We start from the raw sequence: 25,200 nt of genomic DNA, 5'->3' as shown, positions 1-25,200 counted from the left end.
GAAGGAGAGGGGGAGGGGCGGATAGTGTGGCCGCGCTGTGATTGGCGGAAAGAGCTCACGAGCAGGGCGGGCGCGAGCCGCTGCGGGGTGGAGCCCCGCCCCCAGAGCGCGGCTCAGCCGCAACCGCCTCGCTCCGCCCCCCCTAAGCCGGCCGGGGAAGAGGGGCGGGGCCGCAGCAGGCAGCGGCCGCTCTCCTCCTCCCTCCCTCCCCCGTGGGCGCGGGCCGAGGCGCGCAGCGCGCCTGCGCGGGGCGGGGCGCTCCGGAACCCTCTGGCAGGCTGCGCAGGCCGCCATTTTGGCGCTCGGCTCTGGGGACGGGCGCCCGCCGCATAAAGCGCGAGCCCGGCCGCCCTCGCCTCTTCGCCCCTCAGCGCGCCCGCCGGGCAGGATGCCGCGCCCGCCCCGCCGCTGAGCGAAGCAGGGAGCCGCCCCGCGCCCGCCATGTCCTCGGCCGCCCGCTTCGACGCGGCGGACCGCTCGAGCTGGTACGCGGGGCCGCTGTCGCGGGCGGAGGCGCAGGCGCGGCTGCAGGGCCAGCGCCACGGCACCTTCCTGGTGCGCGACTCGTCCACCTGCCCGGGCGACTACGTGCTGTCGGTGTCGGAGAACTCGCGCGTCTCGCACTACATCGTCAACTCGCTGCCCGCCCGCCGCTTCCGCATCGGCGACCAGGAGTTCGAGCACCTGCCGGCCCTGCTGGACTTCTACAAGATCCACTACCTGGACACCACCACGCTCATCGAGCCCGCGCCCCGGTACGCCCCGCTGCTGTCTCTGGGCTACCTGCGCCCCCCCGGGACCCCCCGCCCCGCCCGCCTGGGCCGCGCGCTCGCGCTTCATCCTGCACGTGCAAAGCCCCCCAGGCCTGCGGGAGCCTGCACAAAACAGCTGCTAGCGAAACGTGAAACAGCCCTAAGAAGGGCCCTGGTGGGTCAGACCAAGGGGCCCGCTAGCCCAGGTGCCCCAGAGGGGGTGGACCGAAAACAATGATCCGTGATTGTCTCCTGCCATCCCTCTCCAGCCTCTGACAAACAGGCCAGGGACACCATTTTATCCCCTGGCTAATAGCCTTTTATGGACCTAACCTCCATGAAATTATCTAGCTTCTCTTTAAACTCTGCAAAAGCAGTGAGGAGTCCTGTGGCACCTTACAGACTCCTTGCCGCTTTTGCAGATTCAGACTAACATGGCTACCCCTCTGATCTTTAAACTCTGTTACAGTCCTAGTCCTCACAACCTCCTCTGGCAAAGAGGTCCACAGGTTGACTACACATTGTGTGAAGAACTTTCTTTTATTAGTTTTAAACCTGCTACCCATTAATTTCATTCGGTGTCCTCTAGTTCTTCTATTATGGGAACTAACATATTAGGAGCAACATATTAGGAGCTCAAATGGTATTTAAAATTTAGTTTCAGCTCACTTTATTTAATTGCTGCAGAGGGTAGCAGAGATATCCTGTACAGACTAAACTTAAAAAACACTAAATAGTCTGGTAGCACTTTAAAGACTAACAAAACATGTAGATAGTACCATGAGCTTTGGGGGTAGGGGACTATACCCATGAAAGCTCATGGTACTATCTACATGTTTTGTTACTCTTTAAAGTGCTACCAGACAATTTGTTTGTTAATTAATTGGGCAGTTTAAAAAAATCATTTGTCACTAATGGGGAGATTTTAAAGAACTTCCTCAGCTAAACTGATCCTTGTTTTAAATTTAGCTCCAGACTTTGCATTTGATGACTAAGGATCAAATAGGCTTGTCAAAAGTTTCTATTGAGTAGAAAAACTTTACCTGTCATGAAAGCTTTTGGATAGAATTATTAAGCGATGGAATAATTTTGCCAGGGACCTGATGGAAGCAGGTCACTTGGAATTTTTAAAACTAAATATTATAGTGTTCAGTACCTATTTATCATGTTTTGACAGAAAGGTTAGCTTCTCATTAATTAAACAGGTGGTTTTACCCATTTGCAAGAACAGTCGGGCAGGACTGTTTGGTAATTGTCAGTCAGTGGAGTGCCGTGGCTCATTTCAGATAAATAAAATGTCTTTGAAGGACTATCTTAATTCTTCTCCACCTGGATGCTTACTAATTTCTAGGAAAGCAAGCCTCTGTTCTCAGTCATGTGTTCTAGGGACTTAATTTAGTTTCTTAATCCATTTGAGGCTTTGGTGCTATCTAACTTGATTCCAAGCAAGCATGTTCATTTGCCATTTGTTTATTGGCCTTGAGCATATAGGGATGGTTTGGTTTAGTTTAGTGAACATAGTCAGTATGCCAGCAAAACTATAAAAATCTATTGGAATTCTGCATAGAGAATACAGAAATGGGCCTTAACTTAATGTAAACGGATGTGCTTGCTAGAAGTAGTATTACAAATGGGATTTATTTAGAGGAGGAAATATGCTGTATTTTTAAATTGTTAACCTAACTAAGCCTTCATGTTAAAAAATTGACCGCTGTAGAAATTCAGTGACATGCTAATAGGGTCTCAGAGGTCTCTTTAGAAACAAATCCCACCCCACAGCCTCTTTAAATTGCAGCATTTCTCAGATTGCCTTTTAATATATTAGAATATGGGTGGGACTGAAGTGGTAGTGTGGGTAGCCAGTTGCATGTTCTTGGAAATATGTAATAGTATTAATTTTTCTCTCCAATTGATTTTTTTTCCAGTGGAATGTCTCATTCCAGGATAATAATAAATATGTAGCCGTGAAAGTCTGGTCTAGCTGAAACAAAAAACAGGACTATGTAGCACTTTAAAGACTAAAAAGATGATTTATTAGGTGATGAGCTTTCGTGGGCCAGATCTGAGGAAGGTGGGTCTGGCCCACGAAAGCTCATCACCTAATAAACCATCTTGTTAGTCTGTAAAGTGCTACATAGTCCTGTCTTGTTTCATTTCAGGATGTTTGCCTTTTAAAGATGCTATTCATTCTTTTTTAAACAATGTGGATGGATGAGATCAGTCCTCAGCTTAAAAATATTTAATGTAGAAAAGTGTTTTTCTCTAAGAGCTACTGATTTATATTCACTTAAGTGAACAATTCTGTATTGTTTATTGGTACTTGTGCTTTTAATCAGTTGCAAGTTTTGACTGTAATTGAAAGTATACCTGGGCTATTGCTCTTAAGTATTGTATCTTTTGTCCTTTCTGACTTCAGTAGAAATTAATTTTAAACAAGTATTATTCCATATGTTTTTCCCCTAAGTAGCTTGTTAAAATCATGGGTAGACTCATGACTTTTCAAAATGTTTTCAATTTCACTTTTGTCTAGTTTACCACTTACCACTGCATTATGCATGCAGGAGCACGTACAAACACCTGACAGTTTACAACACTTTAGCAGCTGCTCTGCTGCTATACCAATAGTTGGAAACATGGGAGCATTAATGTGGACTAGTGATAAGATTCCTTATTTTTCTGGGTTAGACAATCTGTTTGACCTACATTAGTGCTTCCCACTGTTATAACCACATGTGCTGTTGCATCTGCATTAGACAATGATGGGCAAAAAAGCTAATGGAAAAAAGCACTAGCAGTGACTGCAGTGAAGTTTGATTGTGAAGTGTTCCCAAACAGCAACAGTATAGTAATGAATAGTAAATAAAATTAAAATTATCTAATGGTGAACCTTCATGATCTTATTTTTAATATACTTTGCTTAAAGTATTGGAAAAGAGATGGAAAAGTTGCTGAGTACTAAAAGTATGGGTTTTACACTGATTATTTTTGTTGTGAAGAAATCACTGTTCTAGGCTACTATAGGGCTTATTTTTAAACACATTTTCTTATTTCTGAAGTTCTAAGGGGTGTGATGCTAGGTCGTCTTCTGCAAACCCCCGCCCCCCATAGCGCACAAGAGTTTTGATGCTGCTTCAAGGGGATTGGAAATACTCCACTAATTTTCTTTGTTTTGGATTCTCCTTTCTCCTGAATAACACCTCTGCCTGTCTTTGTTCATATCTTTCCCAGGCAGTAACAGTACAAAACTGATTCTTTACTACATCAGTGTTGATTCAGAATCCTGTATGCATAGCAATAATCTAAACAGACTTCTTAATTTCACTCTGTTGCTAAGAGAAGTTCTAAAGCACCAGGCCAGCAAGATTGGAGGCTGCAGTCATGTGTACTAGAAACGTTCATTTTAAATAAGAACTTAGTTTCTATAGGAACTGATACTAGATCACCACACTTGCCAAGGAAAGCTGCAACCTTGTCATGGAAGAGTGGATTTTTTAAAATGTTGCACTATAGATTATCATATACGCATAAAAAGGAATTTATGCTGAAGTCTTAAATTTCCTTATCTGTAAGGACAACTTCTCAGCAAACTGAGACTGTTTTACAGTAGGGATATAAATGACTAGTCTAATAGTGGGCTATCGATAAACAAATGGTTACCAGAAAGTCACACAGTAGTCAACTAGTTGTTTCCCCTCCCTTTGCTGTGTCTATCACAAAGAGGTAGCAAGGTGGAGAAGAGAAAGGGGTGCTTCAAAGCGGCAGTGTGGCATGGAACCTGGGCCAGACCCTGGGCTGCACACAGTGCTGCCACTTTGAAACACAGCATGCAGCCGGGGGCCAGCTGGGAAATCCCCAGGCTGCATGTAGTGTTTTGAAGAGGCAGCGCTGCATGGAGCCCTGAGGTCAGCAGGGGAGTCCCCAGCTGATTCTGGGCTCCATGTGGCACTGCCGCTCTGAAACATCGTCAAGAACTTGGGGCCAGTAGGGGACTGCCCTGCTGGCCCCATACTCCCCACAGCGCTTTCCCCTTTGAAGTGTAGCAACAGCCCTGGGACTGTTGCTACATTTCAAAGGCGGAGGCGCCCTTATCGGCTAATCAAATAGTTGATGCAATTTGTTGATGCAAATCGTCGACTATTTGATTAATTGATTAATTGAAATTTAACATCCCTATTTTACAGTGGATTTTAATTCCATTTAATTCAACACCTTATCGCTAGGTAATTTAATCACTGTGGATGAGATTCCAGATAACAACTTTATGCTGATGACTGACAAATCTACCTTTCTATGGCAGACCTATTGTCTTCTGTCCGAACTGAAATCCTGTCTTTCTGACACCACCTCCAGAGATGTCTCACCGGCCCAGCTAAACATGGTTAAAACAGAGCGTTCAATTTTTTCCCCAAACTCTTCCTGTTAATCTATTTTCTTGATCACTGTGGATAACACCATCTACCTGTTGCTTAGACCAGGATAGTGTTCAATTCCGACTTCTTTGAAACCTCACATCAAGATTATGTCTATACCTATGCATATTTTTTTCTATGTAACATCTCTAAGATAAAACCTTCCTATCCATTCACACAGCTAAAACTGTCTTCCAAGTTCTTACCATCTTCTATCTTAATTACTGCAACATCGTTTTCTCTGACCCTTGTAAATAGTCTTGCTCTGGTCATGGCTATTAAGAATGCTATTTTTTCTGGTCTGTCACTTTGACTGTCATCCACTTTGTATTCCCTCCACTGACTTTCCCCTTCTCTCATGACAGATGGGATCTGCTTGTATTCACATTCAAGATCCTTCAGTCTATCCTCTACCTTATCTGTATCAGTAAAGTTGTGGATGATTACCTCTGTCCCATGATGTGAGCCTGTACTAGCTCTTGTTAAAATTTTCAAATATTTTTATGATTGCTCCCATGCTGCTGTCAAACTTCTGCAAAACTAATTTTCACCTTCCATTCTTTGTTCCTGTAATGCCTATACAAACTTAACACCTATCCATCTGTTTCTTCTTTTATACTTACATTGTAAGACTTTGGAGCAGGATTTTTGTATGTTCTGCATGTGTACAGTTCCACGGACTTCCAGGTGCTAAGATAATTCAAATAGGGATGTAAATATTGGTGAAAACATCTGATTAAACAACTAAAATTATACTGTTTAACTTGTTAACCATTGGTGGGCTGGGGTCCCACCTGCTAATAATGGTTGTGGGCAGAAGCCCCTCTAGCATGGCCAGGACTGTTCTGACCTGGTGCAGCTACCCTCCACTGGGGATTGGACAAGACCTAGTTAATCTTACCCCAGGGGTGGGGCCCCGGGGACCAGATGTGGCCCTCGGCTTGCCTGCATCAGGCCCCTGAGTCTCCGGGATCCCCCCCACTCCCAACATTGAGGAGCCCACACTGGCACTCCAGCCCCCTGCTGCCTCACGGCAGGGCGGGAACTCTCAAAATCTACTATTCTGATGTGCGAGGGGAATCTCTCTCTCCTTCTCAGGGGCCACATCAGTGAGAATGTTTTGGGGTTCTTTTGCTTCACTTCTGTGTGTGGCCTCTGGCTGATCTTTCTTCTGTGGGTCAGCAACTCTCAACCCCAGAAAGTTTCCACATGCCTGGCTTATTTGGTTACCATTCTGATGAGCCTAATGTGTACTGGGTAACTGGTTAAACTTTTACATTTTAAATTCAAATAATAAAAGTACCTTGCTGTATTGAATCAGTAGAATAAATTATGCATCGTTCACCCATTTTTCTCCAGCCTCCAGTGAACAAAGCTAATTTTTTTAAATGAGCTGTTAAGAGACTACGCAGCGTAGTTTATAGCTCACTTTTTCATTATTAGAGACATCAAGTAAGCACTAGTTGCATTAAATACTTGAGTGCTATCAAACTGGCAATCTTGTGCCTGCTGAATTTCTTATTAACATTAAGGAGTTATACTAACTATTTCTGTTGTAAGAAATGAGAGTAAATGTTGGTACCAGTATACAGAATAAGGTAAATATTTATTGAAAGTGCTTTCTTTTTTTAAAAAATACTCAGGTATCCAAGTCCACCAATGGGCTCTGGATCAGCCGCTACCATACCCACTGCAGAAGACAATTTGGAATATGTTCGGACTCTCTATGACTTTCTTGGGAATGATGCTGAAGATCTGCCATTTAAAAAGGGTGAGATACTGGTAATTTTAGAGAAGCCTGAAGAACAGTGGTGGAGTGCCAGAAACAAGGATGGTCGAATTGGGATGATCCCTGTTCCTTATGTAGAGAAGATGGTCAGATCGTCTCCTCATGGGAAGCATGGTAACAGGAATTCCAACAGCTATGGTATTCCAGAACCTGCACATGCTTATGCTCAACCTCAGACCACAAGTCCCCTTCCCTCTGTATCCAGTACACCTGGAGCAGTGATCAGTCCTCTGCCATCAACACAGAATGGACCGGTCTATGCCAAAGCTATTCAAAAAAGAGTTCCATGTGCTTATGACAAGACTGCCTTGGCATTAGAGGTAAGATTTTTCTCAAGTTCTAAATTTCTAACATTTTTCAATAGTTAATTTTTTTTAATAAAATAAGTATAACTTGATTGAAATGGTGGCAACCTGATTATGTAATTTATTTGAGCCATTCATGTGGGTGGTTATCTTGAATAAATTGTTCTTTGCTTGACTCTCTGACTCAAGTGACAGTCTTTCTTCATGCCAAACAGCTCGACAAAAATAATTGCTTCATGCATACCACTTCCCCTTGTAAAGTGAGTAGAGCACATATAAAGATATATTTAATTCAGACAGTTACCTTTTTATCTTTTCCACAATATGAATTGTTTCCTATATTATTTGTAAGAATAATGGGTGTACATATCTGGTTGCTGTAAACACGTAGTTCCATCACCTCTTAGCAGCAAGGAAATAATCTGATTGGCTTGGCTTATTTCTTGCATTTGAACCCAGCTGATCCTGGGTTCTGTGGCAGCAGCTCCTTTGAAATGCTGTCTTGGGTTTCAAAGCAGCAGTGTTGCACAGCTGTGTTCTGCTGCCTCTATCAGTCAAATAGTCTTTTACATCCCTAAACCACATTAGTGGTCCTTGTTGGGAGAACTACTTATAGCTTCCTCCAGAGATAATTAATACTGTTGTTAGTCATGTGTGGGTGCTAAGCATATCAGGCATACAGTCTTATCGCCTGCTCATATCTTTGTATATATTTGTTCATTGCTATTGGGCTTCAATTTCCATAGGCCTATATGGTGTTTCTGTAATTCTTGGTATGGCCTTTGGTCATATTCTAACAGTCAGAACAGTTGAATTAGTTTGCTTCTGGGTTATGTGAAACTTAGATCTTGTTTGCATTGCGATTTTCCTTGTTTATAGGCATTGGTGTAGCTGCATCAGTGCAAGCCCCTACTATAGCAGTTTTGCCTATTTGTGCTCATGAAACATCAGTTTCAAGTGCCATTATTTAAGTTACACTAGTTAAAATCATGGTTTTTAGAAGCCTACCCTGTCTCATGGCAAAACTGCTTGTAGTGATAACTTGTACATACATACTTTAAATTGCTATTCGATAACTCTGATTACTTGAGATTTTCACCAGTGCTCCTGTGGAATTAATTGTCTGGGACCAATATATGGAATTGGATGATTGGCTGCCTTTCTTTTCTTTTCATTCTTTTGTTGCTTCTGCCTCTTCAGATTTTGTTGCAAAGGGGACCTCTTTCTGTACAATCATTAGCTTTCAGTAAGAATTGATATTGAGGGTCACATTGGTGTAATCACTGACGTGAAGTTAGGGGGACTGTTCCACTTCTGTTAAGTCACAGTGGTTGCAGCTCTTCCATACATCTACATACAGAATCTCAGTAGGCCATTTCTTCCACTGTGTTGTGATATATTTTTATCAAGGAATTATTTAATGAACTTCATTCTGCTTGAACCCCGCCTGAAGCACTGACCAAATATGTAGGGCCTTGAAGAGGCAGAGCTTTAATAAACTAATTATCTAAGGTAATAGCAGGGGAGGGCAATATATTTTGATGGGGGTATTTCAGGAATTTTTGCACTTCTCTGTGATGTTAATGAAGGAAGTTTGGGGGTATAAAGAAATTGAGGTGAGGGATGGGATTTGGGAGGAGGTATGGGTGTACAAGGTCGTTCTAGTCTGGAGGAAGGGTGCAGGATTTGGGGGAGAGTTGTTACCTGGGGGAAGGTTATAGGAGGGAGGTGCAGGGCCTCGGGGGGATAGAGGGTACAGATGCAGAAGCAGGGGTGTAGGGGGTTTGGTTTACATGGTTTATGGGAGCAGATGGAGCCTGAGGTGGGGGGAGGCGTTTACCTGAGTGTCTCCTTGCCAGCAGCCCAGTTGGTTCCTCAGCCAGGGTCCCTGCCTTCCATTTCCCTGAACTAGCTATAGGATACATGTGTGGCTCTGAATTCTGAGAGTCTGAGGGGTACTTTGTATGCTGTCTGTCTTGTAAACAGGTAGTTCCCATTGGCTAGAAACCGGCCAGTGGAAGCTGCAAGAGTTTTCTGGAGGCAGAGGCAGCATGCAAAGCTCCCCCTCAAGGTTTGCAGTGATCAGAGTTGCTCTGAGCAGGGGATGTGGGCAGGACAGGCAGGTAGAGGCTACAGTGGCTTGGTAAGCTGTATCTGGCCCGTTGACTATATTTTGCCTGCCCTTGGGTAATAGTTCAATGCAAGAGTGGTCAGTAGATTACTTGCAGGCCAGATCCACCATGCTGGATGCTTTTAACCCGACCATTAAATCTTTTTATTTTTTTATTTTTCTCTGAAGTGTGGATCTTGTCTATACCTTGCCCAAGAAATTTGGACTAGCAAAAAACCAGACTACCCTTGTTTTTAATGGCTCTGATAAAATGGAATCCTCTTTTTAGTAAATCAGTATGTTTATAATTGGTAGGGAAAAACAGATAATACAGGCCTGCTAAAGATGAAGTATAGGCAGCTATCTGTAGTTTAGTGTTACAGTTAGTGGGAATGCTTAGGAGAAGAAAGGTTAGCTGGCATGCTGTTTCTTAAATCAAAGTGTTTGCAGCTGTAATACTGGCAGTACAGTTACCGTATATTCCGGCGTACAAGACGACCTCTGAAGTTAAAAAACATCCCCCAAAAATCGGGGGGTCGTCTTGTACGCCGGATGCCCCGCCGCCGGAGCCCCTCCGTGGCTTTGAAAGCCTCGGGGGAAGCCGGCGGGGGGGCATCCCAGGCGCGCATGGGCTGCCCCCCCGCCGGAGCCCCTCCACGGCTTTGAAAGCCTCAGGGGAAGCCGGCGGCGGGGCATCCCAGGCGCGCATGGGCTGCCCCCCCTCCGGAGCCCCTCCGCGACGGAGGGGCTCCGGCGGGGGGGCAGCCCATGCGCGCCTGGGATGCCCCCCCCGCCGGCTTCCCCCGAGGCTTTCAAAGCTGCGGAGGGGCTCCGGCGGGGGGGCAGCCCATGCGCGCCTGGGATGCCCCCCCGCCGGCTTCCCCCGAGGCTTTCAAAGCCACGGAGGGGCTCCGGCGGGGGGGGGGGGGGGGAGAAGCCCAGGCGCTCCTGGCGGCTTTGCTCCCAGTGCCTCTGGTCTGCTGGGGACCATCTCCAGCAGACCAGGGACACCGGGAGCAAAGGAGGCGGAGGGGCGCTGGGGTATAAGATGAAACCCTATCTTTTAATTAAAAAGATAGGGGGTCGTCTTATACGCCCAGTCGCCCTATACGCCGGAAAATACGGTATACTCTACACAATGCTTGGCACTATACTGCCTTTCATTAGCCAGTGATTGTTTCTCTTTAAGCAAACTTTTTAAGACTAAGATTACATAATATAAGAAAACTGAATGTCTTATACACTGGCATTAACTTTAATATGGTTGGTGTACAGACGATATTTGTGAGGATTAGAGTACTATCTAGAGTAAACAAACCTGTTACATACTAGTCTATTGACTATTTTTAAAAAGAGAAAGGAATGGGTGGGGGGTAACTTAAGGTGGTCTGCCTTGTAGAGAGATGCTGCTTATTTTATAGTGAAGCTGTGACATGCTTTCCATTGCTTCATGCTGAGTTCGATTAAATAACGAGGTAGAAGGGAGGGAGAAGTAATTAAGTTTATTGAAAATGACAACTTTGTCATGAAAATAAATGGCTTGGAATATAAATTTTCTTTTCCATTAAGATTCCTTGACATAACCTGACACATTACATTGATTGAGATTGGGGTTAGGGATGTAAGCGACTAGTCAACTATCTGATAAGCTTATGCTTATCAGATAGTCGAGTAGTGACTTGATTAGTCGCTCCCCCCCTCTTCTTGCTGTCACAGGCGGCTCTTAATACCTTTAAAAGACAGCTTGCAGGACTCTTGCTACATTTCAAAGGGAGAGGTGGCACTCCAGATGAGTAGGGACTATTTGAGTCCTCATTGCTTTTCTGCCTTTTAAATGTAGTAAGAGCTGCAAATGGCTCTTACAACATTTAAAAGGCAGAGGTGCAGCAGGATATGAGCGCCCCACCCAACCCCTTCTCTACTAATTGAGTAGACAGTGGAAATTCCATCGACTACTCGATTAGTTAATCAAAATTTAATATTCTTAGTTGGGGTGCCTAGAATAGCATTGAAGAATGTTACTCTGTGCCCAAGTGGTTCTCTTAGTGTGAAAGTATTGTCGCAGTAGACCTTGAGTCATCGTATTGCTGATGTAGCACTTTTATAATTATAGACCTTGCAAGACTAGAACTACTTCAAATATGAATAATCAGTGCTACACTGTTGTAGTGCTGCGGCGCTCTAGTCCTGGATCAGGACCTCATTGTGCTAGATGCTGTGTAGATGTAGAAAAAAAATTATTCCAGTCTCAAGAGCTTACAATTAAAGTAGTTCTTTGCTAATGTGCTCAAACTTGGCCAAGGTCTGCAGAAAGCATCGTCTTGCCACACTGAGAAGATGTAACAATTTAGGAGAAACTATATTAGCTTTTTGTAAAAAAAATAAAATCTTAATATATATACTACTGTTAAGGATATTGCCATAAACAGAACTGTTAGTTGTCAGTGAAATACGAATTATTGGTCAGTTAATGATATTCATTGGAAATATCAGATGAAATCTCACTAACTCATATTACCACTGTATGTGGCATCTTCCCATGGATACACAGGAATTCTGTGAAAAAACTGGGGATAGAACCCAAACTTTATTATTCTCAATTATTTGCTTTACCCATAAGATTATTTCCCTCTCACTTCTCTCTGTGCACACTTTCAGAAGCTTTGGAGGTAGGGGATATCCTTTACTTGGTAGGAGTAAAATTCAGCAACTAAATTCTTGGGCTTCTCCTTTGACCTTTTTCTCTTGGGAAAATTGGGAGGGAATCCCACAGAATTGCCACTCCTGTGGTGCTTTTGACAGTTGAACTGAGTTTTAACTCTACAAGAGCAGTGCTCGAAAGTGGTAGTAGCATTACAATATGAAGTGGAGCCAACCTTAAGTTTCCCAATTTTTGGGACTTCATGGCTTTTTAATTATGTTAAATATATATGAGCTTATAAGTAGGGCTTGGAAAATGTCACCACCTAGTCTAAGGATAAAACTCTCTGACTGGGCCACAATACACCATTCTTCTAGCTAGTGATCCTTCCTGCCCAGTCTCCTGTGAATTTATACCTCCATTGCTTGGTCTCTCATAGCTGAGTTCTCCAACACCAAGTTAATGGTGCCAAATACCTTTGGGTCAGTTAGTGCTATGTAACCCTTTAAATAAAATATGTCCTATCCACTAGAGGTGATGTTTCCATGTCCTGAATCAGATTGAGGTCAGCACACCCCAGAAATGGAACTGCTGCTAAGGAATAAGAAATCCCTTACTTCTTACGTCAGAAAAGTGCTCTTGAATTTGCGCTGGCCTTCTTGCAACCCAGGCAGAAAGCTTTTTTTGTGTACAGGGGTGAGGACCTGCTAACCTCACAGAGTCTGTTGGTGGTTGGGGGTACCTCAATACAGTGCCTTATCTGAGTTGCAGCCACAACTGGGGTACCATGTTTCTAACACAAGCATACCACCCAATAGGCTCTTCTAAAGCAGCAGTAACTCCACTGTACCGGTAGCATCAGCCAGAGCTCTTTGCAGTGGCAATGTCTTTTAAGTCTGTAGATACACATCACTGCATTGGTTAACACAGTTTATATTAGGAAGGTTATCTTGCAATCAGAAGAGCTAGTTCCCTGTCAGACATCTTTATAAAAGAAAACTTACATTTTGCAGAATTTAATGGCATTAGCCTAGGAAAAACTCCTGTTCACTGTACAGGGCCACTTTTCAAGTCCTGCTTATAAAGTGCTTTACTGTATTTTCCAGCTGGCATTGCCTTGGATTGGAAATGTATAGCTGTGAAAGTTTTGAGTGTCACTGAAGTATTTATTTCACCAGAATAGATATCTATTGACCTTAATTATATAACTGACTTCTAGACTTTCTCTTGGGCTTCTTACAATTAGGTTACAGAGAAAACAATTAATAGTGAAGGGAAAATTTGAGGCACAAGTAGGACAAAATGTGCCGATAATTAGATTCCCCTGACAATGATGTACAAAACTGCAAGTGCCAAAAATTAGGCTACTTTTCTCATTAAAGTTTCAACATTCATACAGCAATGATGAATTTTCTTTGTGGAAAAATAGTGTAAAGTAAAGGGTATTTAAAATGTGTCGTTTTTGTAGCATCCAATCTACAACAGCTGTTTAATACTTGAAGATGTGCGCACGCAAGTTCCAAGTGTATCTTTTGAGACAGGACAAGTCCCATACACCTCTGTTAATCAAAGGAATTCTGGCACTTCTTCTTTTTTTTTTTTTTTTTTTTTTTTTTTAAATTCGGTCTCCATAGTAGATTAAGTGTACCAAGTCCTTATTTCAGCATTTTTGTCGAAGACACTGTTGGCTTATTATTGAGTTTTTTCAGTATGAGATTTTTATTCTAGCTGTATTGGGAGTCTTCATTCCTGCTCCCTTCCCATCTCTCCCCATTTGGTGTAGGTGTGCTGAAGATGTTGGTTGAAATTCTGTGCTGTGCCTCATAAGAGATGTACAACAGCACTTGTAGCCTAGAAGATGAGAAATATAAGGGTTCTTTAAGCCACCTTTATACCTACCACTTCTAGACAGCCTGTCCCCAACTGTCTGTATGCCACAGTAATGCTACAATCCGTGTGCTGGGGTTGCAAAGAGATCCTTGCGGGGTAGCCTTATAGTTGTCTTCCTCAGTCCCCTGCACTGGGGAAATCTTGTTTCTGCAGGATACAGGTTTTTTAGGCCTCCTGGGTCAATTTGGTAATCTTACTTGGTATAAAGAGGCTTAAATGGATGAGTGTCTTGCTCCCTGGTCAAAATGGCTAGATTCTTTGGCCTGGGCATCTTATTTCTCTGCCATCCTCTGCCTTCCCTTAGCTTTGGAATCCAATGGAAGAAATGAAATGATTTGCATAATTTCCCTGCTGTTGACTCTTTAATCTCCCAATGTCACCCTTTGCCTCCCTCCTGCTCCCTCTAGTAACCTACATTTCTACCAGCTTCTTTCCTTGTAGCTGGACTTGGCTGATTGTACCTGCTTTTTGCTGCAGCAGTTTAGCTCCACCCATTATTTTTCTGGTTCAGTTGGCCCATAAATATTCTTCAGTCCCACATTGTGACTCAGCTTGGTTCTGAATGAGCAGCCAAGTCTTCGTGGTCCATTAGGTATTATTCACTACTAGTGATTCTGCCAAGAAACATACCAGTTCTGAGGCAGACACCTGTCTGTCAGCATTGGAATGAAATTGCCAACATCAAATAGGTTCCAAACAGCTATTTGATTATTTTTGACAGCTACTGACCTAGTCAGCTACCAGCAAGCTGTTGTTTTACAGTCAAGATTTGTATCTTTTCCACTCCAAGGTCAGTCCTTTCCCTAAATACGCATCACTTGTACCTTCATGAAATTGTTAATGCATCTTTACAATTCACTTGGATGTAATCTTATTTGTCTAATAATAAAATGACTTGTACCAAGCTTCCTTGTTTATGATGCATGAATCGGTTCCCAAAGAGAGACACAGGTTTGGAAGAGTCTAGAATATATGAGTAACACTTTGACCAGCATGTTTCAAGAGCTGTATTCCCTGAGGCTTTTATTTCATGCTACAACTGGAACATAATCTAAAATACATTCTGATTTTATAATAGGGTGGGACTGAAAGGCTGCAACTTTAAAGAATTACTCATTTCAAGAATCTAATATATTTTACTCTTTAAGATATTAACATGCTTTTCAAATAAAGTTAGCCTCAGAATAGCTCTGAGATAATTAAGCATTGCCCTTTTTTTTTTTTTTTACAAATTAAGATAATGAAGTCTTGAAGTTGACTTGCCCAGGTAATAAAAAGTTTGTGGCAGAGCTAAGAAAAGTACCATCTAGGGTTTCCTTGCTGTCTCGTAGTGAAGTTTGTATTCTACACCTTACTTATTTCCCTCAAATGCCTCTACTCCACCAGGCTTTAAATACGACAATCCGTAGTGGTGGCTTAAAATACTTTTTGATCATATGTTTTGTTCTCTTCTGTGTGGTGTTCAAGAGCATGGGAATATCTTAACACCTCTAACTTGCCATTGTTGACTTTACTTTTCTGCAAACATTTTGTTTTAAAGCATTTGCAGTATGCTGACTAATTAGATATAGGAAGTAGTCGATTCATACATTCTCAAACAAAATATAAAACTCCTTAAGCTGAAATATACCTCACACTTCCTTGACATCCTTTTAATAAAATCTTCAAAATGAAAGCAGTTTCCTTGAGTAGATAGTGTGAGGCTGTTCTGAGCTTTCAAATAACTTCACTGATTAACTGTAATTCAGAAAAGTGTTGGATTCTGGCACATTGTTTCTACATCCATCCTTCTAAACCCAGTGCTCTTTGTGCTGCAAGTATTCAAAAGCAGGAAACTTTCATACCTCTTAGGAAAATTGTGGCCATTAAACTCTTTTAAAAAGTTATACCTTGGAGTAAATCAATGTTAAATTAATGCTGGTGTAGAGCATGTGTTTGGAAAATATAAGGTAAACTAGCAGTGTCATATTTTACACACTAAGTACTCCACTACTAATTAGCCATTTATTGTCAGTTGGCAGAAATAACATTTTAAATTTGATTTAGTATGTCAGACAAAGCAGCAAAGGTTGTTGGTGTTGTGGTTTCCTTCATTGTGCACAGAAAAATTTTCTGGGAGATTGGGAAGACTTGTTGTCAGCGCTCAAATTTGGTTGACCTCTTCCCTCCTCCCACTCTCCCCCATGAGGCATTTTACTAATTCATGAATAAGATTGAAATCAAATTGGTTGGCGTTTAACTTGTGCGGGCAAATGCAATACCCCTGAAGCTTTAGAGATGTACAATGTAACTTGGGTCCCCAATCAGTGTGTTAGAACACCACCCTGACATGTTATTTAAATCTAGTAGCATAATATTAGGCCTTTATTTTTCGATAGTGAGCACCTTCCTAAACATGTTTTAGGCCAGTATTTAAGTAGGAACCTCTTGGTGCTGAGCTTGTCAGTTTTGAGTAATCTTTTTTGGGGTAAGTCATTCTGAAATAGCTTTGTTTGCTAGTGTTGTGTGTTCAGTGTGTGTATATTTGTCACATTCAAAATTCACTTGTTAGTATCCTCTGCTTGGGGCTAAAACCCAAACCAACTTCAGCTAATTCAGGTGCATATACCTTTTCTTTCAGAATTTCTACTGCTGCCTGTTCAATTCTAGGAGTAATTTTAAAGTGGGGCTGTTGATAGTAAAGCATGTGTGGTTTAAATTGTATCGTGAACTCTTCATAGTTTGACAGCACTTTGGCTGATCAACTATCAGTCCCAGTTAAAATACCTTGGGAAGTAGTGCTTAGCAAAAAATCTTCAATTCAATTGAATTCTTCAATTTTCTTCCCAGCTGGTAGTGAGTGATTTGACCTTCAATGTGGTAGTATTTATTTCTGTCTGCGAGCACTTGTGAGGATGAGGTGAATCTCTCTTCTGTGGAGAGTGGGAGAATATGGAGTCCCTAAATTATCAGTTTAGCCTGATTATGGTTTTGCTGTCTAATGTTCTAAATGTTTGGATTACAATAAATTCATCTGATTAAATCAGAAACACAAGCTGGAAATGAAGTACTACAACACTGAAGTTGCTTTCAGCTTACTTGTAGAAAATTGAACAGAGCTGAGATAAATAGTGCTTTATTAGTCTTCAACCAGTTGCTGAATGTTTCCAGAAAATTGCCCAGTGACACAAAACTGTTTAAACAAAGTATTGTACGTACAAAATACTGTTTGTTCAAATGATAGTTGTGGTAAACTGGGAGAAAGAAGTGGGGTTAAATGAGCCCTTTACTTTTGAAAAGTTAGCTAATTTGAACATATTGAAATAAACTACATTCTTCCGTTTCTATGGTGATAGAAATGTAGCCGTGTTAGTATGGTGTAGCTGAAACAAAATACAGGACTATGTAGCACTTTAAAGACTAACAAGATGGTTTATTAGGTGATGAGCTTTCCTCAGATCAAATAGTGGAAGAAAATAGTCACAACCATATATACCAAAGGATATACCATGCTGCAGCCGGAAATCAAGCCATGTTTATAATAGCTGAGGACACGGCTGCTGAAGATAACTTAAATATAAATGTTGTTAAAGGAGCATTGCTTAAAGGGAGAGTGGTGGCCACATAAAGCATTTCTAATCACCAATTCAAATATACCTCGTCGTCTTGTTCAAATGGTCTTAAATAGTCCATTTAAACAAACTTAGGGCCAATTACAGTGTAATTAGTGATATTCTGCCAATACACTGGAATGTATAGTTTAAAGAAGAGGTGGGGAACCTTTTTAGGCTTAGGGACCACTGACCCCAAATCGGTTCAGGGCCACACACAGTGAGAACCCTCACTGATTGATTGGCCCCTGACAGAGAGAGAGAGACACTGCCCACATTCCCCTCACACCAGAGCATAGGGGCCCAGACTAGTAGATTTTGTGTGTTTCAGCCCCACAGGAAAGCGGCAGAGGGATGGGGAGTGCCAGCATGGCTCCCCAATGCTGCGGGGGGGGGATGGGCTCTTGAGCCTCGGGGCTGGGCTCTGGCTCTCAGGCCTAAGTTTTCTCAGCCCTGACTTAAAATATTACAGATACCACATTTACTAAGTACACATTTAAAAATACAAAACACCAAGAAGAAGCTATATACCAGGTAACCATCCCTTTGACTGCTAGTTGTTGTTACTACTTGGGATCTTTCTCCCCATAGAATAGCAGTGTGATATTTTGTTCCACACTAGAACTAGTCACAATTGTCTAAATTTTTATTTACATTTTTGTTTAAAAAAATCCAAAACAGGTTAAATAACTTAAACCATTAAGTTACAAAATTTGAAATGTTTCACTTTTTCAAGGAGCTCTACTCTGCACCTTGCTCAGTCTGACTGCCTCTAATCCCTAATTAATATTTGCTCTTGTGTTTGCCTCTGCTTGTTGCTTCTCCAGGTTTCAGCAGAACTAAAGTAACTGGATTCTTGTCCATTTTATATCTGCTAACATTGTGTTGAAGAGCAAAATGGACCTTTTGTAGTTATAATTATCACCAGAAGCTAACACGGGATGTGTCCATAAAATTAGGAAGACTCCGTCAGCTAACATTTTGAGAATGTTCAATGGCCATAATGACTCAATTTTTTTTAAATGAAAGCTTTCATTCTGATTGTTTGTATTGGTCCCCATGCTCACTCAAGTAGGTGGAAAATTCTTCATAGATGAGCAGATACATATCCAGAATCAGGGCTTGGAGACATCTTGAGACTGCATTCCGTATAGCAACACAAGGAAAAGTCAGCACAATGTGTAACTACTGAAATGTATGAGTTGCTAAAATGTTAAATGAAAATTGTTAAAGTAAACATCTGCTGCATTTTCCCACATTGATGCAACTAGAAGACTATTATGAACAGTACAGGCAGTCCCCGACTTACGCGGATCCGACTTACAAACGGGGCTTTTTTCGCCCCGGAGCTCGCAGGCGGTGGGACCGCCCAGAGCGCAGCGGTCCCGCCACCGCATCCTCTGGGGCGAGAAAAGCTGCTCCGGGTCTCCCTGGTGTGCTGCGGGGGACTCCCCAGCACAGCAGGGAGACCCGAGCAAAGCCGCACAGGCGGCGGGACCCTCTGCCTGTGTGGCTTTGCTCCTTTGCCCCGGAGCAAAGCCGCACAGGCAGCGGGGTCCCGCCGCCTGTGCAGCTTTGCTCCTGTCTCCCTGCTGTGCTGGGGGGGACTCCCCCCCCCCCCCCCCCAGCACAGCAGGGAGAGAGGAACAAAGCCGCAGAGGCGGTGGTACCTCTGCGCCTCCGCGGCTTTGCTCGGGTCTCCCTGGTCTGCTGGGGGGGAGGGGGGCGCAGCTAGTGCGTCGCGTCGCCCACCCCCCAGCAGACCAGGCTTTTGTTGCGGGATGCCTGGGGTAGAGCAGCTGGGGTGCTGCCGGGTTGGTCCTGTGGGCACCTACCCGGCAGCGCCCCAGCTGTTCTGTCCCAGGAGTCCAGATTCAGCCGCTGTTGAAACTGATCAGCGGCTGATTCCAGGAAGCCGGGAGCAGAGCAACTCTGCCTCGGGCTTCCTGTAGTCAGCCGCTGGTCAGTTTCAGCAGCGGCTGAATCTGGAGCCAGTTCCGACTTACATACAAATTCAACTTAAGAACAAACCTATAGTCCCTATCTTGTATGTAACCCGGGGACTGCCTGTACAGGAAAATAAGGGGCACTAAAGTTTGAGAGCTACTAGAAAGGGAGAGATCTGTGTTTAACTGTTAAAATTTTTAAATGCTAAGAATATTTCAGGAAAAGTTAACCAACTTACCTTGATGCTAGTTGGAGATAAGAGTTTCTGGGTATTTCTTCATGCACCACTTTTTCTAACTAATACATGGTAGAATCTATTGAAAAATTAGAAGGGTATCCTGCCATCAGTTTGTTTACCATTATGTTCCTTAGGTCTTGTTGAACTTCATTTCTGTTATGAAGTGGGAAGGAATTGTCTTGACATTGCTCCTGCTCTAAATTCCTAAATAGAAGTAGAAACAGTGAATAAAACTAGAATCTTAATACTAGCTCTTATTAATAATAATAAGGGGTGTTAGCAGTTAATTGAATAGTCTTCTAGCTGCATTATATTGGTTACATGACTATTTGATAGGCCTGAGGGGCAGGGGCAGCAGCCAGTGTGTTCCCAGGGAACCCCCTGCAGCTCCATGCTGCTGCCTCTGTATCAGAGGCAGGCAGGAGCCAGTCTGCAAGGGGCGCTGGTTTAAAAAGCAGCTCCCTGTGCAGACTGACTCCCACTTTGCTGCTTGTAATAGAGGCAGCAGCCTTCCCCTGCATGCCGCCCCCTCACATTGCTGCCTTGCAACAGCACAGCAAGGGGGGAAGGGGTTGGACATGCAGCTTCCCCCTTGCACCAGCTCTTGCCTGTCCTCCTTATAGCCCAAGGCAGGGTGCATGTAGTCAATAAGATTAACCAATAAACCCAGGCTTATCAGTTAATCAGGTATTCGACTACACTGACATCCCTAATAAGCAGGCCTTGTCGAACCTTGGTGAGCCCCGCTCACCAGCTGTGCTGGCCGTCGCCCAAAACTGGCTGTTCCGGGTTGCAATCTACTCACCATGGGCGAGTAGATTACATTATTTGTCGAGCCTTGCTAATAAGGCTTTTTTCTCTTTAATAGGAAATGTAACATTGATTTAGAGAACGGTAGCTTATTCTGATGTAAATTCAAAGAAAGTGTTCTCTCATAATCAGGGCTCGACAAACTATAGAATCTACTCGCCCGTGGTGAGTAGATTTCAGCTGCATGCCGTGTTTACTGGCGGCATGCGCAATGGGCTCTTGCACATGCACAGTGTGGGGCTGGCAAGCGGCTTTTGCCGCCGTTTATTAAGCCCTGCTCATAACCATATGTTTTTGTAACATTTCATATTCATGTATAATACATTACCCCATTCAGTCTTGCAGCTAAATGAATCATTTTTATTTTATTTTTTTTTGAAAATCTATGAATGGGGCAAATTCAGTGAATTATACAGGAATATGCCCCTCTCTCCTTAGTGGGAGAGTGCAGGTTTTTACTTTAGTTATGCAATGGTATATTTAGTTTACACATGTGCAGTGAAACTTCTTTAAAACTAACATTAATATTAATGAAATGTGTTGTCCATTTTTCAGAGGAACGCAGTATTCTCACTATTACAGGTTTCAGCCTTAACCTGGTCTGTGAAGTTAAAACAAGGCTGAATTTCAGAATTCTGGTGGGGGGGGGGGGAATCTTCAGTTTATGATCAAATGTATTTTAATTGCTTTAGGGGATGCAGTAGTACAAAGCTGTTTTTCTCTCTGTTTTTTAAAGTTGTATTCTTTCTTCTCATTTCAGTTGTATATCTTTATGCTGGCAACTCCTGTACTGTGGTAACACTTTTTTATTACTATGCAGGTTGGAGACATCGTGAAGGTTACAAGAATGAATATAAATGGTCAGTGGGAAGGCGAAGTCAATGGCAGAAAAGGGCTCTTCCCTTTCACGCATGTCAAAATAATTGACCCTCAAAACCCAGATGAAAACGAGTGATTCCTGTTGCCCAGCTTACACTGCTGCTTCATTTTTCTGGCTACAATAAGCATTTTGAGGTGGGAATGATGACTGTCAATGGCACACTGTCCATTTTTTCTAGCTTGCTGCAGTTTGGTGGTTCTTTTCATACACATTGGGAATGCACGCAACTGAAGTCATGTGCTGACCATACTATAGTTGCATCATCCAGACTGTAGTATCACTTTTAAAACTATTTTGGCCCTTAAGATGGAGAAGACTGAAGCCGCACAGGCAGAAAGTAGATAGGAGCAAGAAAACCTTTCCTCTGAGGCTTACAAGGACAGTATGTTCTGGATTAATCATTAGGAGGAGATTTCTAACTCTCAAATCAAATACAAAACTTCTGCTTTGTTGTACAAAGAGCAACAAAATACCCCTGCAGTTTTGGAGCTAAGGGAGGGAAGAGCTAGATTTGGAGAAATCCTAAAATAGTATAGTGAAGTCTTTTTATAGATAATAAATTGGACACTTTGAGCAGCTGTTTTAACAAGGCTGTTCTGTGATACAACTCTAAGCTTGCTGTTGACCTAGAAATAAAGTTTGTGTGACGAAAGCAAATACCGATTGAAAACCGCATTGAAATGGAAAAATTTATGGCAACTTTAGTTCACATTGTAAACAATAGCCTATTTTGTCATATACATGAAACCATTTCTATAGATGAGTGCAGAGATGAAAAGTTGCTGGATGATTTGCAAGCACTAGAACTACAGAAAACGAGCTTTAAAAGGGAAACACTTAAGCCTGGTCTACTCACAGACTTTTGTACTGGTTTAGTTCTTAAGGAGGGGATATAGGGTTTTTAAAATAGCGATACTAGTACACCCCAATTGGGGGAGGGGGAAGGGATACAGAGAAAGGTGCCTTTATACTGGCATTACTTACTCCTTTGTATAAATTATATCAGTATAATAGCATCCACACCTGTGAGTCATACCACTTTAAAAGTTTAAATATAGTTAAACAGAACAAATTGTGTGATGAGTCCACCTTTGTGACCTCTTTTGCTTGCCTCTCAAGGTGAATTGAAACATCTTTAAAATAAATAGAATACACGTGTACAAATTTTTAATATTCCTGAGGACTTCATTTGTATCTTCCCTACAGAAGCTGACAGCTCTAAATAGCAGGATGTGCTTTTACCCTTTTAAGGTTGTCTTCAAGCATAGAAAAAGATGCAGAAATCCAAGCTTTCATTTCAGCATTTAGAGGAATTTACTTGAAACATTAAACAAAAGTGTTTTTTCATCCTATGTTGGAACATGTATTCTTTTAAGGATGTTGGACTGTCAAGCCCGGAGCACATGTTGCTCTGAACTGTATATTGAAGTGCCTTGAGGTTCTTGCAGAGAAGGCACTGAAGAATGCAAAAAAGTTCAGCCATTGTTCACTTTTAGAAAAGCATCTCAGTTAACCTATTAAATATTATGTAGTGCTGATCAAATGGCTTAAACTCTACTTAAACTATTTTACTGCCAAACTTACTGTGAAATAGAATAACATTGACTAAAAGTGTGTGGTGCTGGAGGTATGGCTGGCTGTGGGCAGTAATTGTCTTTTCAATGGCAACAGTTCTGCAGCTTTAGAAAGTAGGTGTCCCTGTTAATGTTTGTGTTCTGACCCTACCTTAAATTATTATGAAGCTCATACTACTGAAAGTTATCTTGTTCTTTAACTGCACTAAACTCAGTCTACCATAAGGATCTCTTATTTTGGCCCTAATCTAGTTCTCATCAGTGTAGGGTTTTTCATTTTCTTTTAAAAAATCTATAAATATATGCCTTGGAAAATTCATGTTCATTTTTATTAAAAATAAGCATTTCCTTTAAAGCTGTCCTTCGCTGGCTATACTGTGTACCTGGAACACTATAAGCAGTGTTCTGAGTTAAACTAAAAAGCAAACCATCTGTCAGCAAAAATCTCAGCCAGGGTCAGCATAAGAAAGCACATCATTAAATGGTGGTTTCTAATGCAGAGAAGAATATCTAGTAAGTATGAACCTAGTTTGGGACCACTTAAATGGCTCCCTCTGTATAGCAGTAAATGCCTCCTGAAGTTGATTGTAAACTTGCATCAAAATGTCAATTTTATTAAGAGATAAGTATTTTCATATAGACACTGCATTTGATCAGTTTGTGTTTCTCCTTCAAAGATTGGTTTCTTGAGATCACTTGCTGCTTGTAGTGCCGTCTGTTGCTTTATAGAACCTCTTCAGAAATTCCTGGATGATAGATAACTGTCAGTGTTGCTATCCCTTGTGACTATAAAATATAGGCATCACGTTAAAATGAGGCATAATGTTTTATCAAGTGATGATTTCAACCTATGCACCATTAAGTCGATCATGTTTCACATTTAATTTTTAGGTAGATGTCTGGGTTCAAATTAGCATTTGTTTCAGTTGTTAAAACAATTAATCATGAGAGGTTTACTGCTTGACTTCTCCTGTTATGTACATGTATATACATTGAAGCCTCCGACCAGTATGAAAAGTTAAAATGAAAACTCTTCTAATCTGTGTCCGCATCACTGGATAAGCACTAGCTCAATTCAAGATTGTTTACAAATCAGGCAGGAATAAATAAAGGGAATATATTCTGTTTGGGTTGGGGCTCTGAACATATTTTTGTAAAGGGAAAAAATGCATTCTTTGTGCCATTTCATGTGCCTATAATCTAATTTTTTATATTAACATCCTGGAAATGAATGGGCTTTTTGTCTGTAGCAAAGTTTTGAATCATCTCTATCTGCAACTGAAAAAGTGAGAACTGCCTAAAAAGATGGCCTTTTGGGACCAGTAGGAGTGTTCTTGTATCATTGTCATTTTCTGTTTACTTGTATTTTAAAAGAAAATGTGTTCTGGGGAAAAAATACATTTTTTGCAGCAGAAGAGGTGGCCTTCTATTTGAGACAGTCTTCACTGTGTAAACATTAAAACAGTATGTAATTTAAAGACCATGAACTTCAGGCAATAAGTAAGCTTTTAAAGTTTATTTCGGGGATCATAGCTTGTTTTATTTTTGTGCTATAAAATTAACAGTATTAAATGAATTATATTCTTAGACTACATGGAGTGTCTCTTTTTAAGACTAGTGCCTTTTATTTTCTTACTCCACTTATTTCATAATATGGTCCCAACATCAAGCCAGTGTTAGTGCCCTGTTTGTACAGTCTCTAAATAAAAAAGCCTTGTAACATTATTTGTGGTCTTTACAGCTTTCTCCAATATCATTAACAGATATCTGCCATCACTCTAGGCTGTGTAAGTTACACCAATGATCTTGGGAAATCTTCAGCAAAGGAAGGGTCAGAGATATATGTATAACTATTGCCCTTGCCAGAGGTGTGAAACTGATGATTTGCTTTCCTCCAGCCTTTCACTCCCAATAATGCAATACTTCTAGGTGAAGAAGGTTGCTCTGATCATAGGATAAATTAGATGCAGTGTAAAAATAGCCTATCTTCTGTTTCTGAGGAACTTAAGCTGTTCTTGGGATGAGGGGGAGTTCTACGATTGTGTTCTTTTCACTAATTTAAAGTATTCAGTTTTCTGTGCATGGGCTAAAGGCATGTCTAAATTACATATGAACCTTGAAAGAGTAGTTGGCTTATAGAGGTAGCTAACATAATTATACAGTTCTTTTTTTCTTTAAGAGAAAAATGCATGTTTCTGCAGCTCCTTTTAAACCAGAGCTCAAAAGATTGGGTGGTTGCTCTTTTTGCTGCAGGCTTTAACTAAA

The 25,200-nt window shown here is 41.9% G+C and overlaps 1 protein-coding gene across 1 annotated transcript; it reads left to right on the top strand.

Annotated features, from left to right (window-relative positions):
* The first annotated feature begins 238 nt into the window (after positions 1 to 238).
* Positions 239 to 24,527, top strand: CRKL (CRK like proto-oncogene, adaptor protein). Its single transcript, XM_075897957.1, has 3 exons — positions 239 to 755; positions 6,805 to 7,270; positions 21,302 to 24,527. Exons 1-3 carry the CDS (start codon positions 442 to 444, stop codon positions 21,434 to 21,436), a joined length of 915 nt encoding a protein of 304 aa, XP_075754072.1. The 5' UTR covers positions 239 to 441; the 3' UTR covers positions 21,437 to 24,527.
* The last annotated feature ends 673 nt before the right edge of the window (positions 24,528 to 25,200 follow it).

This window comes from Pelodiscus sinensis, chromosome 15, assembly GCF_049634645.1.
Source record: "Pelodiscus sinensis isolate JC-2024 chromosome 15, ASM4963464v1, whole genome shotgun sequence".
In the NCBI taxonomy this organism is placed as follows: Eukaryota; Metazoa; Chordata; order Testudines; family Trionychidae; genus Pelodiscus; species Pelodiscus sinensis.
Note: the sequence above shows the minus strand (reverse complement) of the source record. Positions and strands in the feature narration are given on the sequence as shown.

Bases quoted from the DNA above. Each gene is read 5' to 3' on its own strand.
- CRKL (XM_075897957.1), top strand. From the start codon at position 442: ATGTCCTCGGCCGCCCGCTTCGACGCGGCGGACCGCTCGAGCTGGTAC. The intron at 756-6,804 runs GTACGCCCCGCT...AAAAATACTCAG, and splicing joins CTCATCGAGCCCGCGCCCCG to GTATCCAAGTCCACCAATGG. The intron at 7,271-21,301 runs GTAAGATTTTTC...ATTACTATGCAG, and splicing joins AGACTGCCTTGGCATTAGAG to GTTGGAGACATCGTGAAGGT.